General features: G+C 38.1%; 1 protein-coding gene across 1 annotated transcript in view; it reads right to left on the bottom strand.

Moving 5' to 3' along the window:
* The window catches only part of PSME4 (proteasome activator subunit 4), a 118833-nt gene that overhangs the window by 49615 nt on the left and 56888 nt on the right, over positions 1–12330 (bottom strand). Inside the window, exons 15-20 of the mRNA XM_080929766.1 lie at positions 10560–10658; positions 10253–10322; positions 9400–9467; positions 8342–8557; positions 7416–7573; positions 5398–5493 (exon numbers count right to left, since the gene is read on the bottom strand). Of these exons, the coding sequence (XP_080785892.1) occupies positions 5398–5493; positions 7416–7573; positions 8342–8557; positions 9400–9467; positions 10253–10322; positions 10560–10658 (707 nt within the window). The remainder of the gene's footprint in view (positions 1–5397; positions 5494–7415; positions 7574–8341; positions 8558–9399; positions 9468–10252; positions 10323–10559; positions 10659–12330) is intronic.

Raw genomic sequence — 12330 nt, 5'->3', positions numbered from 1 at the left:
TATAGTTATTTTCCATAATTCTTACTTCAAAAAAAAAAAAAAAAAAAACCAACAACAAACCCAAACCTATCAAAGGTGTGCAGAGGCATCACAGTCAATACAATGTCTGCTGCTCCAGGCTGAGGTTTTACTCCAGTGCCCAGGTAAAAAGCTGAATGTGGTGCACAGTGTAAAGGAGAACCCTGGGGGCTTACTGGCCAGCCATTCTAGACAAAGCAGCAAGCCTGAGTGTGGGAGAAACTCTAGCTCGAAGACTGAGGTGGAGAATGATGGGGGGCCTCTACATACGTGCTCCCGTCACAGACACACTCAGCACACATGTACTACACAAACACTGTCACTTAGTCTATAGAGTAGAGAGAGTATTTCATTATATGGATTTCACAAGTATTACCTGAAAAGTCTGAATCTAATTTCTTAAATACATTAGGCAAAAAATACTCTGCATTTTATTTCCTGGTCAGTTGGTTAATATCAAATAGGGGAAAAAAAGGAATCTACCTTTTAAAGATTTTAAAGTATTGAAACTTAAAAATAATTTATTCTTTCCCTACTTTTGGAACACAAATTAAATACAACTTCCGTATCATTCATATATAAGGTACTAAATTATACTTAAACTTTAATCTTGTTACCAAGAATTCCCTTTGTAGTCACTTATCTAAGAATCAACTTTAATTTGATGTCTTTCCACCTATAACAAATTAACTCTAATTGTTTTGCCTTATTTTACAGCAAATGTTTCTGAATGAGTATACATATCCTAGGTGGTAGTATATGCTGTATACTCGAGGCCAGCCTGTGTCACACAGAGAAAACAAACGAGGAGCAAACTGCAATTCACGTTCCATATTCCCCTGGTACGAAGTCCATTCTGCTCACTCATTAGTTCATTCATCTTAGCAGCCATTATCATTTGTCTTGAAAACTAAACACAATTCTGAAAAACAATTCCAATATGACACACTATAATAATAATGGAGTAAACCAGTCCCACTGTTTCTGGACAGGCCACCCACTTTATAACAAGACATCTTACACTACTCATCATCTGCCCATTAGATAGCAACTGTCTGACACTTAGAATTAGAACAATGATCACTAGTGGCAAACAGGATGCTAAAAAATGAAGAAATGACAAAAACATGAAGGCAAAAAGTACAAGTCAGATGTGTACAAAGACTGGATCAATTGTCATCAGACAGGCACAAACAATATTATTCATGTCTTCTACCTTGCTTTCACAAGAACTCTTCCCCATCCTGAATAAAATAAAAAGATTGGTAATCAAGCCACTGGCAGGTGTGCCTCCTCCCATAATGCACAAGTGCTTCACAAGAGACAGTTGGCCATCTCTGTGTACCCAGCTCTCTGCATCCACAACAGATGAAACTAACACAACTGAAGAGCTACTATGTGAACAGAGAACTGCTGAGAGGAACTTTACACACTGGAAATTTAAAAGTAAGTATGAGAATAGATTTTTATGTCTGACACACAAAGCTTTAAAAATCAATGAAAACAATCAGAAGGCAAAATAAGGAGAAAACAGGGTTACTCACCGTGGAGTAGTAACTGATTCCTTTCCTGTGTGCAGCTTCCCCAGCAGTGCTGGGTAGTTCCCTGGAGGTGCCAAGAGAGGTTAGCTAGCCCTGCCCCTCATTGTATACACAACACAACCTTTCACATCAACGAAATGCTGTCAAGCTTAGTCGGTAAGCACTTTTGAGTGGACAGTTAGTAAAAGCTGAGATCCTGAAGAATGATTTGACTACGATGAAACAGATCAGAGGAAAGACGAACAAAGTAGAAGAAGTGTTTGGAGATAAGAATAGTGACCCCTCTACTTTGAGTAACCCTGTTTGTTAGATGTTAGTTTCTGCATCCTGTAATATCTGGTTAGACCTAAAAGATTACAACAGAAAGTGGACTTAAAAAGGAGAAAACTGAGGATTTCAGGACTAAAGGCAATGTCCAAAGTTCCTGTGTGACAATGGAAAGACATGATCCAATGTTCACATCTATACAGGTGGAGCTGTACATCCTACCTACTGCAGCAGCAGTGCCTCTCTTAAAGTCCCAGGAGCAAAGGGAGGAATCCTATTCTAAGACTCTCTCAGCAACGTATGGCATCGAGTATAACTGCTAAACCTTCGAACTATTTTAAGTTGTATTAAGCTGAAAACTTTTTTATTCTTAATTACCCTCGAGGACCTTACATGCACACTTTGACACTCAAAAGTTTATGGTAATTACAGGTATTTAGTGACCCCCTGACCCCCAACAAACACTGCTCCATCATGTACTTTTAAACTTTGGGTTTAGCTTTTTGTATTTGTCTGCCACTCATCGTATAGCATAGAAAAAAAGGTTTTGCATTTAGTAGCCATTTCCCTAATAGGGAAATTAAATCATCACATAAACGCCATTAGAAGAAACAAAGCTACTTAGAAGTAAAGTGGGCTTCTGTTTTTCATCACAGTTTTCCAGAGGACAAATACCATATCACCAACAAATACAGAAACCAGACTGGATCTGACACTGAGTCATTTTTATATACAAAACTTAGATGAAGAATTTAAATATACACTGAAAAATATTTTTTGAGTTGCTAATAGTTCCCCAAATTGATGTGGTACTTTAACACCTGAGGCTTTACACTAATACACACACCACTATAATGCCACCCTGTTCTCTCCATGTCTAGGTTTCCCTTCACTGCCTTCAGACTAAGAGCCTGATTCAGTATTCTTTTCCTCTCTCAGCTTCAGTCTGCTGACAGTCTTTGTGAACTACACTCTATTCATTCTTCACACTTGGGGTGTCACAGGAGGTAGCCACTATTTAATGTTTTTTTTTTTAGCTCAATTTAGATGATTTTTTAAACAACTATTTTACTGAGAATAAGCATTTTAGATATTTTAAATGCTATTTTATTAGTTTCAGATTCATTTGTTTCTGCAATAAAAGTGAAAATAGGGCAAATAGGAAATAAAAGCACAAAGATGTACTCCACACTTCTGCATAAAGACAAAACAAATTATTGCTGAAAATATTTTGTTAATTACTTAAAAGCCAATGGAAAGTTTTTGTTTGTTTCCTCTCTCTCTGTCTCTTTTAAATTTCCACTTAATAGATAAGAGCACTGGTTGCTTTTCCAGAGAACCTGGGTTTGATTCCCAGCATCCACATACTTGATGGCTCAAAGTTATAGGGAATCTATAACTCCAGTTCCATGGAGATGTGTTGCCTATACATATAAAATAATGAAACAAAGTAAAAAAAAAAAAAGTTCCTTCTTGGCAATTTAAATCAAAGAGATGATGACTTGTTTCAACTCTAGATAATGTAGTTATTATTCTACAGAGATACAGAACCTGTGTTTTAACACATAAATTGTTCTTTGATTTTAAAATTTACTTATATTTAATGTGTTTTATATGTCTTCACTACATTTTGTATTAAATTTTTATCCAAAAATGAAGGTTTCTGCCTCCACCCACCCCCACTGTTCTTTTTGAGACAGTCTCACTATCGCCAGTCTCAAATTTTCCAACCTTCTGCCTCAGCCTCCTACAATTACAAGCATGAGCTGCCAAGGTCGGCTAAATGTAAGAAAATCTAAAGCATAAAACTTTTCAGTCTAAATTATATTTCTAATGAAAAACCTCATGAGTAGATTTTAGAGCTTAAACAGTGCTGTATTATATGGCATTTATTAATATACTCATTTTTTAAGGAAAAGGCATCTCATATAAAAGTCAAATTGGCATGCTAATAAACAGATACAGAATTTTTTCTTGAGAGGTGAAAGGTTGAAACAAAATCTTCCTTTGCAGCCCAGCTGGCCTCAAACTTACAATTCTCCTACCTCACCCACTCCAGTACATATGTGAGCCACCTAATCTGGTTTATAAGAAACTTTAGTCACGATGAAAGTCTACTTCAAAAGAGAAGATACAGCCAAGGCCTGGTGGCTCACACCTGTGATCTCAGTATGTTGAAGGCTTGGGTAGAAGCCCTGATGTGTGCGTTTCGGGCTTAGCCAAGTCTACAGAGGGACCTTAACCTCAAACAAACAACAAACAACAAACAAATAAAACCCCAACCAATAAATCAAACAGAAAAGCCCAGAAAGATGAAGACTTCTCAGTTCACTACGACAGCACACACGGCAGAGCTGCAAGGCACCTCCTCACCGGGCCACCCGCCACTGCATCCCAACCATCCTGACACATGGTGGAGCTCTCAGACAGATTACTACATCAAATGGCCACAGTGCTTCCTTGTCACTTTCGGTAGAGCTCTACTGACTCACCCAATTTGGTGAGCATGTGCTATATACAAGGACTGTTTTTACAAGATGGCACAGGGTTAAAATCACTGGAGAAAAAACATTCAAAGGGCTCTCATTTAAATATATTTGAAAATTAGTCTTTCTTAACAAAAATGAACATTGGTAAAATTGTTCTTGTATCCAACTATAAAATAGATGAGTGAAAAATCTATTTTCAAAGACTCACCAAGATCTTAAACAAGCTTAAAGCAGATTTTGCCTCCTAAAATTACACTACTACTTCTAAACTTAATATTCTAAAGTTCTATGATAAAAAATGATCTTAAATTAAATTAATAGGCAATAGGTTTGGAAAGTATAACCCCAAATGAGCATTCAAAGTATGATCATGCCCCAACACACTCTTCCAGCAAAGCTTTTTATGGTTTTATTAAAAAACAAAAGAAAAAAACAGCAAATAATCTCTCCAACCCCCAATTTTTTATACTATCTACTTTTTTTTTAATGTGATTTTCATTAGCTTTCTCAGCAATAAAATAGATGCTGGGAGAAATTTCACAACAACCTTCATGCTAAGTGGTGCTCACTTCATGGCTCCTCCACTTCGCACAGCCCAGAAGGCAGCACCAGCAATGGGTTAAATATTCTACATGATGTACCAAAGAGCAACACTGAAGGAACTGTTAGTAAAACATTCTTCTATAGGAGTAGTTTGGGCTGCAGGATTCTTACTCGATGCTGACTGCTGACAGAATAGGGTTTGTTTTGTTTGTTTGCTTGCTTTTTTAAGAAGAAGAGTATTTATCTTAAATTAATACTTCCTAACTGTTGTTTTAAAACTTACTAACATATAAATATATTCTATCTTGCAAACATATGAAAAATCTGGATTAAAAACCTATAACAATGTCGCAGACCTATATTATTTATACCTTAGGTATTTTTTCTGCCCTAAAACTATGAATATGAAAGATTAAATAATTCAGAAACAACATCAAGAATAAAAGCAGTAGCCCATGAAGTAGGTAAACTTCAAATACAGTCAAATGTCAAAAGAGTAAGACATGTAGTTTTTTGGGTTTTGTTTTGTTTTTACTTACAAGTTAGTAACTGGCTCTCCTTTCAATGGAGGGAGAAGGTTCCCTGAACCAATCAAGCAGTTGTGCACTATAGTCAGACTCTGTAGAATATCATCTCTAGACAATACAAAAAATAGTCATATTTTAGAAGATACCTAGTGCATTTTATCAAGTTTATCACTTACTATTACAACACAAACATATTTATTGCTAATACTAGGCCTACTTATACTTAGTCAGGCTTTAAAGAAATAATCCCAAATAATAACTGCACTTTGAGGATAGTTTAATTAACTAAATACAAAAATATCTACCACTAACAAGAAGTAACAATAGAAAATGTCTACTTTATTTCAACTCTTAAACATGGAATTAGAGAAAAAAGAAAAAAAAAGGGGTGGGAGGTGTCTAGCTATAATGGAATTAGAAAAAAAGAAAAAAGAAAAAAAAATCTAGTTACATATGTGCTTCCAAAAAGCAGTTTAGTATATTGTATAAGTCAGTGTTAGTCAATGAAACTTCTTCCTCCAAATTTTGTCTATTAAAGATTTCTGGCGGCTCTGTCAGAGCCATACTGATACAGAGAAGGATGCTTGCAGGTAACCATCAGACTGAACATGGGAACGCCAATGAAGGCGCAAGAGAAAGGACTGAAGAAGCTGAAAGTCTGCAACCCCATGGGAAGAACAAAATGATCAACTAACCAAACCCACCACAGCTCCCAGGGACTAAAACACCAGCCAATGAGTCTGCATGGAGACCCACGGCAACAGGTGCACATGCAGCAGAGGATAACATTGTTTGGCATCAATGGGAGGAGAGGCATTGGTCCAGTGAAGGCTCGTTTTCCCAGTGTAGGGAAATGTCAAGGTGCTGAAGTTGGAGAGGGTGGTTGGGAGACGGAGCACCTTCATGAGGCAATGAGAGGGGGAGGGGGGATGCCATTACAGGAAAGAGATAACATCTGAAATGTAAATGCAGAGACTATCCAATAAAAAAAAAAAAGATTTCTGACATTTAATCAAACACTAAATTTCTTATTATTATTTCTGGGACCTTTAAAAATTTAAAGTATAAAGGCCCAAAGAATTAAAAATAAACTATTTCTTGTTAAATTCCTTTGAAAAATAAAGAAAATCTCAGTTAAAAAAACCTCAATGTTAATGATGAGAACTACTAAAAAGAGTCAATGAATTTATCAATGATAAAGGTATTTCCTTTGAAAGGGATACACCTTACCTACACTTTCTAATACAAGCAAGAGAAACTGCTAACTAGAAAAGTATTTCTGTCAAAAAAACTGGGAGGGTAATGTGGGGTTAGCTTTTCTATTTAGGTGTACTCAGTGTGGTGGGTATAGGTTAACCCCTAGCACTTAGGAAACAGAGACAGATCTCTTGAGTTCCTGGTCTATATGTTGAGAACCTGTCTCAAAATAAAATAAAAACAGTAAGAGAAAATTTAAACAAACAATACCAAAAGCCTAACATGTTTAGATAGGGCCAGAATTATTAGCACAATGTCTGTCTAGCATGCATGAGTTCCTGGGTTTGACCCCCAACCTTGCACAACCTAGGCATGACAGGACATGTTTATGCTGGCACTTGAAAAGTGGAGGCAAAAGAATCAGAAGTGCAAGGTCTTCAAAAACCCAAACTAAACCACACACCCAAAACAACAGGTTTTTGTTATATAGTATTCTATGTTTTCCTCAATATGTTTAATGCACATTTTTAAAACAAACACTGGATATGTTTATGTATCATGGGGCTACACAGGGCTTAGAGGTTAAGTGTATTTCTCTCTCTTGCAGAAGACCTGGGTTCAGATCCCAGCAACCACACGGTGACTCACAACCAGCAACTCCAAGTTCCAGGAAATCTAAAGTCTTCAGTGATTTCTGCAGCCAGTAGACATGCACATGGTATAAACATGCAGGAGATTTAGGGGGTAAAAAGGAAATACATGCATTACATAACAAAGGTTGGTGCAGGCACTGAGGTTTGAAAGATACTAACTGATAAAAGAAGAAAACTAACCTAGACATTTCAAGTTCTCCATCTCCACAACACTGGAGTTTGATAAGCTCAGGCTGAAGAAAGGAGTCTAACAAATAGAAGGCAAAAGAGACTTCCTCTGAAGAAGGAACATGCCACTGGATTCCCAGATTCCACAAATCTCCAGGCTTACCCCAGTCCTAGAAAAGAGAAGCTTTTTGTTAAGTTGTTAGGTTGGAGAAAAACATGTATATACAATACTTCTAAAGTTTAAAGGCAGACATAGAAATAATGAGCCAATATGTGTAAAAGAGACTCATAAAAATTCATTTTTATCACTCCTAAATGTCTCCCTAAAAGCCACTTAATAAGCATTTACTGTAGGAGAGAAAGCAAGTTGATATGAAGCCAGCTAGTTCAGGACTAAAACTATGTGTAACTCTTGAAGTTAGATACTGCACAGCTACTGCAGAAAGGTAGGAAACTACCGGGCACTAGCTGTCACAGCTCAGGAGTAGCAGACAAAGGAAGGTCACAACTTCAAGGCCAACCTAAGCTATATAGCAGGAAGGAAGGGTAAAGTTTTAGCTCTATGACAAGTTAAAAACCACAAGGTCACAACATCCCAGTAACAGCTTTAACCAATGTACTTTAAAACAAAGAATTGGGGCTAGAGAGATAGTTCATCAGTTAAGAGAACTGAATGCTTTCCTAGGGTATAGGGGTTTGTATTCCATCACCTATGTAGTGCCTCAGACCTTCTCGAACTCCAGTTTCAGATCCAATGCCCTTTTATAGCCTTTGTGGGCACCACGCACCTCAATGGTTCAGACATAAACACCCACAAGTAATAAACAAAAAAAATTTTTTTAAAGACTGAACATTTCTAGACACATCAATGAAAAACATCTCTCAATCACTTAAGAACACAATATATTCTTTAATCCTAAATAATTGAAAATTCTTGCCTTGATAGGGAAGTATTCAGAAGGCGGCTTGTTAAAGCCACCCGGAACACTGCAGTACTCTGTGGGGTAGATCAGTGTAGTAGAACGAAGGAGATGATGCAGAAGCGTGCAAGACAGTGTGTAGCCCTGCTTACAGGTCAGGTGTAAGGTTCGCTCGAGAATTTTTACAAGCTGCTCCCTATACAGAAGTAACTTCTTCCCATCCACACGAGTAATCTGAAAGGACAGGAAAAAGACTTGAAGGCATTTGGTTTTAAGCCTAGAATTAATAATCAGTTCAAGGTTCATTCAATACTTGACACTATAGTAGCTTATAAACAATGTTTCTGTAAAAGGCTTTAACTCATTTTAAGATCATGTTAGAAGTGTAATTTTAAACTATACTTTAGCAATTATTTTTTTAAAAATCAAAATACATTTTCTAATTTTATGCTTTCATATGCCAAAGTAACATCCCTTTCAAAAGAAATCAGCATTTCTTTAAAGGAACAAAAATATATGTATTTAAATTTCTAAACTATCTCATAAGGAAAATTCAAGTTTGAATGGTAAAATTCTGTAAAAGACTTCTCAAGCGTTGGGCGTGGTGGTGCATACCTTCAGACTCAGCACTCTAGAGGCAGAATCAGGTACATCTTGGTGAGTAGGAGGCTAGCCTGGGCCACAAAGTGACAATCCTTCCTCCACAAAAAGCAAAACATAAAATGTAAAATTCCAAATCTGGTAAACTCCCAAATGATAAGTTATTAATCTTTAACAGAAAAGTGGACTGGAAACATCTCCATCTTTTTTGACAGACTTTTAAATATTCCATGTTCCTGAAGCTAAAGCCTGGCTTGATGGTGTGTACCTGCAAACCCAACACTCAGGAGGGCAAGAAAGAAAGATTACCATGAGCTCCTACATATTTAAATATAATGGGACCTTGTCCCATCAAAACAACAATATTAAATCCCCAATGTCTTACTTTTCATATGCTTTATATCAGTCTGACAAAACAAACAAATGAAAAAAAAAAGACTAAACTCTAGAGACAAGCAAGTGCTTTCTTCCAATACCTCAGACAGAAGCTGAAGGTTCCACAGCAACTCCTTGTCCAGCTCTTCTTCATTCAGTACATCATCATCTACAACGGTAAAGTAGCATCAGGGACGATTCAGGAGCCCAACGGATACATTATAGCAAAGTATTTCTATTTTATATTCCTAATAGTTCAGAAAATCTTTCAGGGAGACTTAAATCTTTATAAAGGTGAAGAAGTGAAAAACTTATTTTTCAGCAAGTCACTAGGCTGTGATGGCACACACTTTTAACACCAGCATTTAGGAGACACAGACAGGCAGATCTCTGAGTTCAAGGTCAGACTAGTCTACAAAGAATATTATAGACTAGTCAGGGCTACACAGAGAATCCCTGTTGCGGGAGGGGGGTAGGAGGAAGAAAGAAAGAAGAGAAAGGAAAGGAAGAAAAAAGGAAGGAGAGAAAGAAAAAGAAAATCAACAAACTAACCAAGACTTCTGCCAACTGACATCTCATAAAAAGACTCACATTTTAAAGTAGCTCCTGATAGCTACTGTTTCATGAAAATATTAATTCAATATGGCATAACAAAGTTACTTACTAACCTGGATGACATAGTTTGTGTGCATGTAGAAGGGGGACATAGGGATGGGTACAACTTTAATGTCAGTACTTGAGAGACAGAGGCAGGTGGATCTCTGTGAGTTCCAGGATAGCTAAGGCCACATGGAGATCCTCTCACAAAAGATAAACAAACAAACAAACAAACAAGATAAATATAAATGCTATGTAGACTAAAGGATCTACTGATATTATTAGTGCTCTAGGAACAAAAAAAAAATTACTTGAAAATTACACAGACATAATGAGGTTTTACTTCTCATGACTTACTCATTGTAAGCTGAGTTATAACACCATAGCAGTGGGGAACAAAGAGCTTCAGGGATTCTTCTGGGCAACACTGAAAATGCATTATTATTAATAAGGTGTCATTTATTTAATGTAAATACTTAACAGTCATAAAACATGAAGCAGCACTATTTCCAATGGCAAGAGCAATGTGTCTTAGTAACAAGTACTTATGAAATACCCACACACCCATAACCGAAGGAGGTTGGAAAGGAAAAATATTTGAGGCCAACCTAGGCTAAAGCAAGATACAGTATCTAAACAAAAAGCAAAATACAACAAAACTTACCTTTACAGCAGCTCGGCACATGTCTGCCACCATGCGACCTGCAACTCTTGTTTCAAATATATGTGAAACAGAAAAGTTAAAGACCTTCTGAAGGGCCACCTGTTGATACAGAGAAATAAAGCACTCAATCAGTATAATTCTTTAGAAATTAACCATCTTGTGGAACATTAAAGAAAATAATACTATTCCAACAGTAACTAAGAAGTAAAATTTTAACCACTGGTTACATTTAGGTCTAAAACACAGTTTCTGTGGATGATAACTTAAAACACTTGAGGGGCTGACAAAAGAGCTGAACAGGTAGAGTTAACTGTCACCTTTACTTGAGTTTGAGCCTCAAAACTTGCATAGTAGAAAGAAAAAAACAGACTGCCAAATACGGTCTCCACATGCACATCAGCCATATACACAGAAGAGTGGGAGAGAAGGAGGGAGGTAAGGAGGTAAGGGAGGAAAGGTTAAAAACAAAATCCATGGAGCAGAGCCTGGCCCAACTGCCAGCCGGAAAGGCGGCTCGTACAGGCTGAGCAACTGTGACCTGGAACAGATCTTAGGAACTTCTGTTCCCACCCGGAGACGACTTCAGGACACAGAGCAGAGCCTGGCCCAACAGCCAGCCGGAAAGGCGGCTCGAACAGGCTGAGCAACTGGTGAGTGGGAGACCTAGGCTGCGGGGGAGCAGAGGGATCTCTGCGGAGTGCACACGGAAAGGGCACCCCCTGCCCTGACCTGCCCTGTCCTCCCCGATACAGTGACCGGGAACAGATCTTAGGAACTTCTGTTCCCACCCAGAGACGACTTCAGGACACAGAGCAGAGCCTGGCCCAACAGCCAGCCGGAAAGGCGGCTTGTACAGGCTGAGCAACTGTGACCGGGAACAGATCTTAGGAACTTCTGTTCCCACCCGGAGACGACTTCAGGACGCAGAGCGGAGCCTGGCCCAGCTGCCACCCGGAACCTGGGCTGCCGGGGAGTAGACAGATCTCTGCGGAGGGCACACGGAAAGTGTACCAGGGACACAGACCAGATACAAGGGAAAGGCAAGAACATATCACTGACAACAAAATGGCAAGAGGAAAGAGAAAGAGTATATCCCAAGGAAACCAAGACAATCTAGCAACACCAGAACCCAGCTCTCCGATAGTAGCAAACATCGGAATTCCAAACACTCCAGAGAAAGAAGACACAGACCTGAAATCATGCCTCAAGACGCTGATAGAGTTACTTAAACAAGAAAGGGAGGAAAAGCAAAAAGATTCAGAAGCTTTTAAAGAAGAAACAAGAAAAACACTCAAAGAACTCAAAGAACGAGACGAAAACAGAACCAAAGAAATAAAGGAATGGAAGAGGGAAATTAAAACAGAAATTGACACAATAAAGAAAGCGCTAAAAGAGATAACCCTAGAGTCAGAACACCAAAAAAAGAAATCAGGAGTCACAGAAGCAAGCATTTCCAACAGATTACAAGAGATCGAGGAGAGAATCTCGGGGGCAGAAGACAACATTGCAAACATAGACAAAACAGCCAGACAAGATGCAAAAAACAAAAAGCTCCTAACCCAAAATGTCCAGGAAATACAAGACACAATGAGAAGACCGAACCTAAGGATAATAGGAATAGAAGAGGGAGAAGAGTATCAACTAAGAGGCACAGTAAATATCTTCAACAAAATCATAGAAGAAAACTTCCCTACCCTCAAGAATGAGATGACCACGAGCATAAAAGAAGCCTTCAGAACTCCAAATAGGTTGGACCTGAAAAGAAATACCT

The sequence above is a fragment of the Micromys minutus genome (assembly GCF_963924665.1).
Source record: "Micromys minutus genome assembly, chromosome: 1".
NCBI classification, from domain to species: Eukaryota; Metazoa; Chordata; class Mammalia; order Rodentia; family Muridae; genus Micromys; species Micromys minutus.
This window is presented reverse-complemented; position numbering and strand designations above follow the sequence as displayed.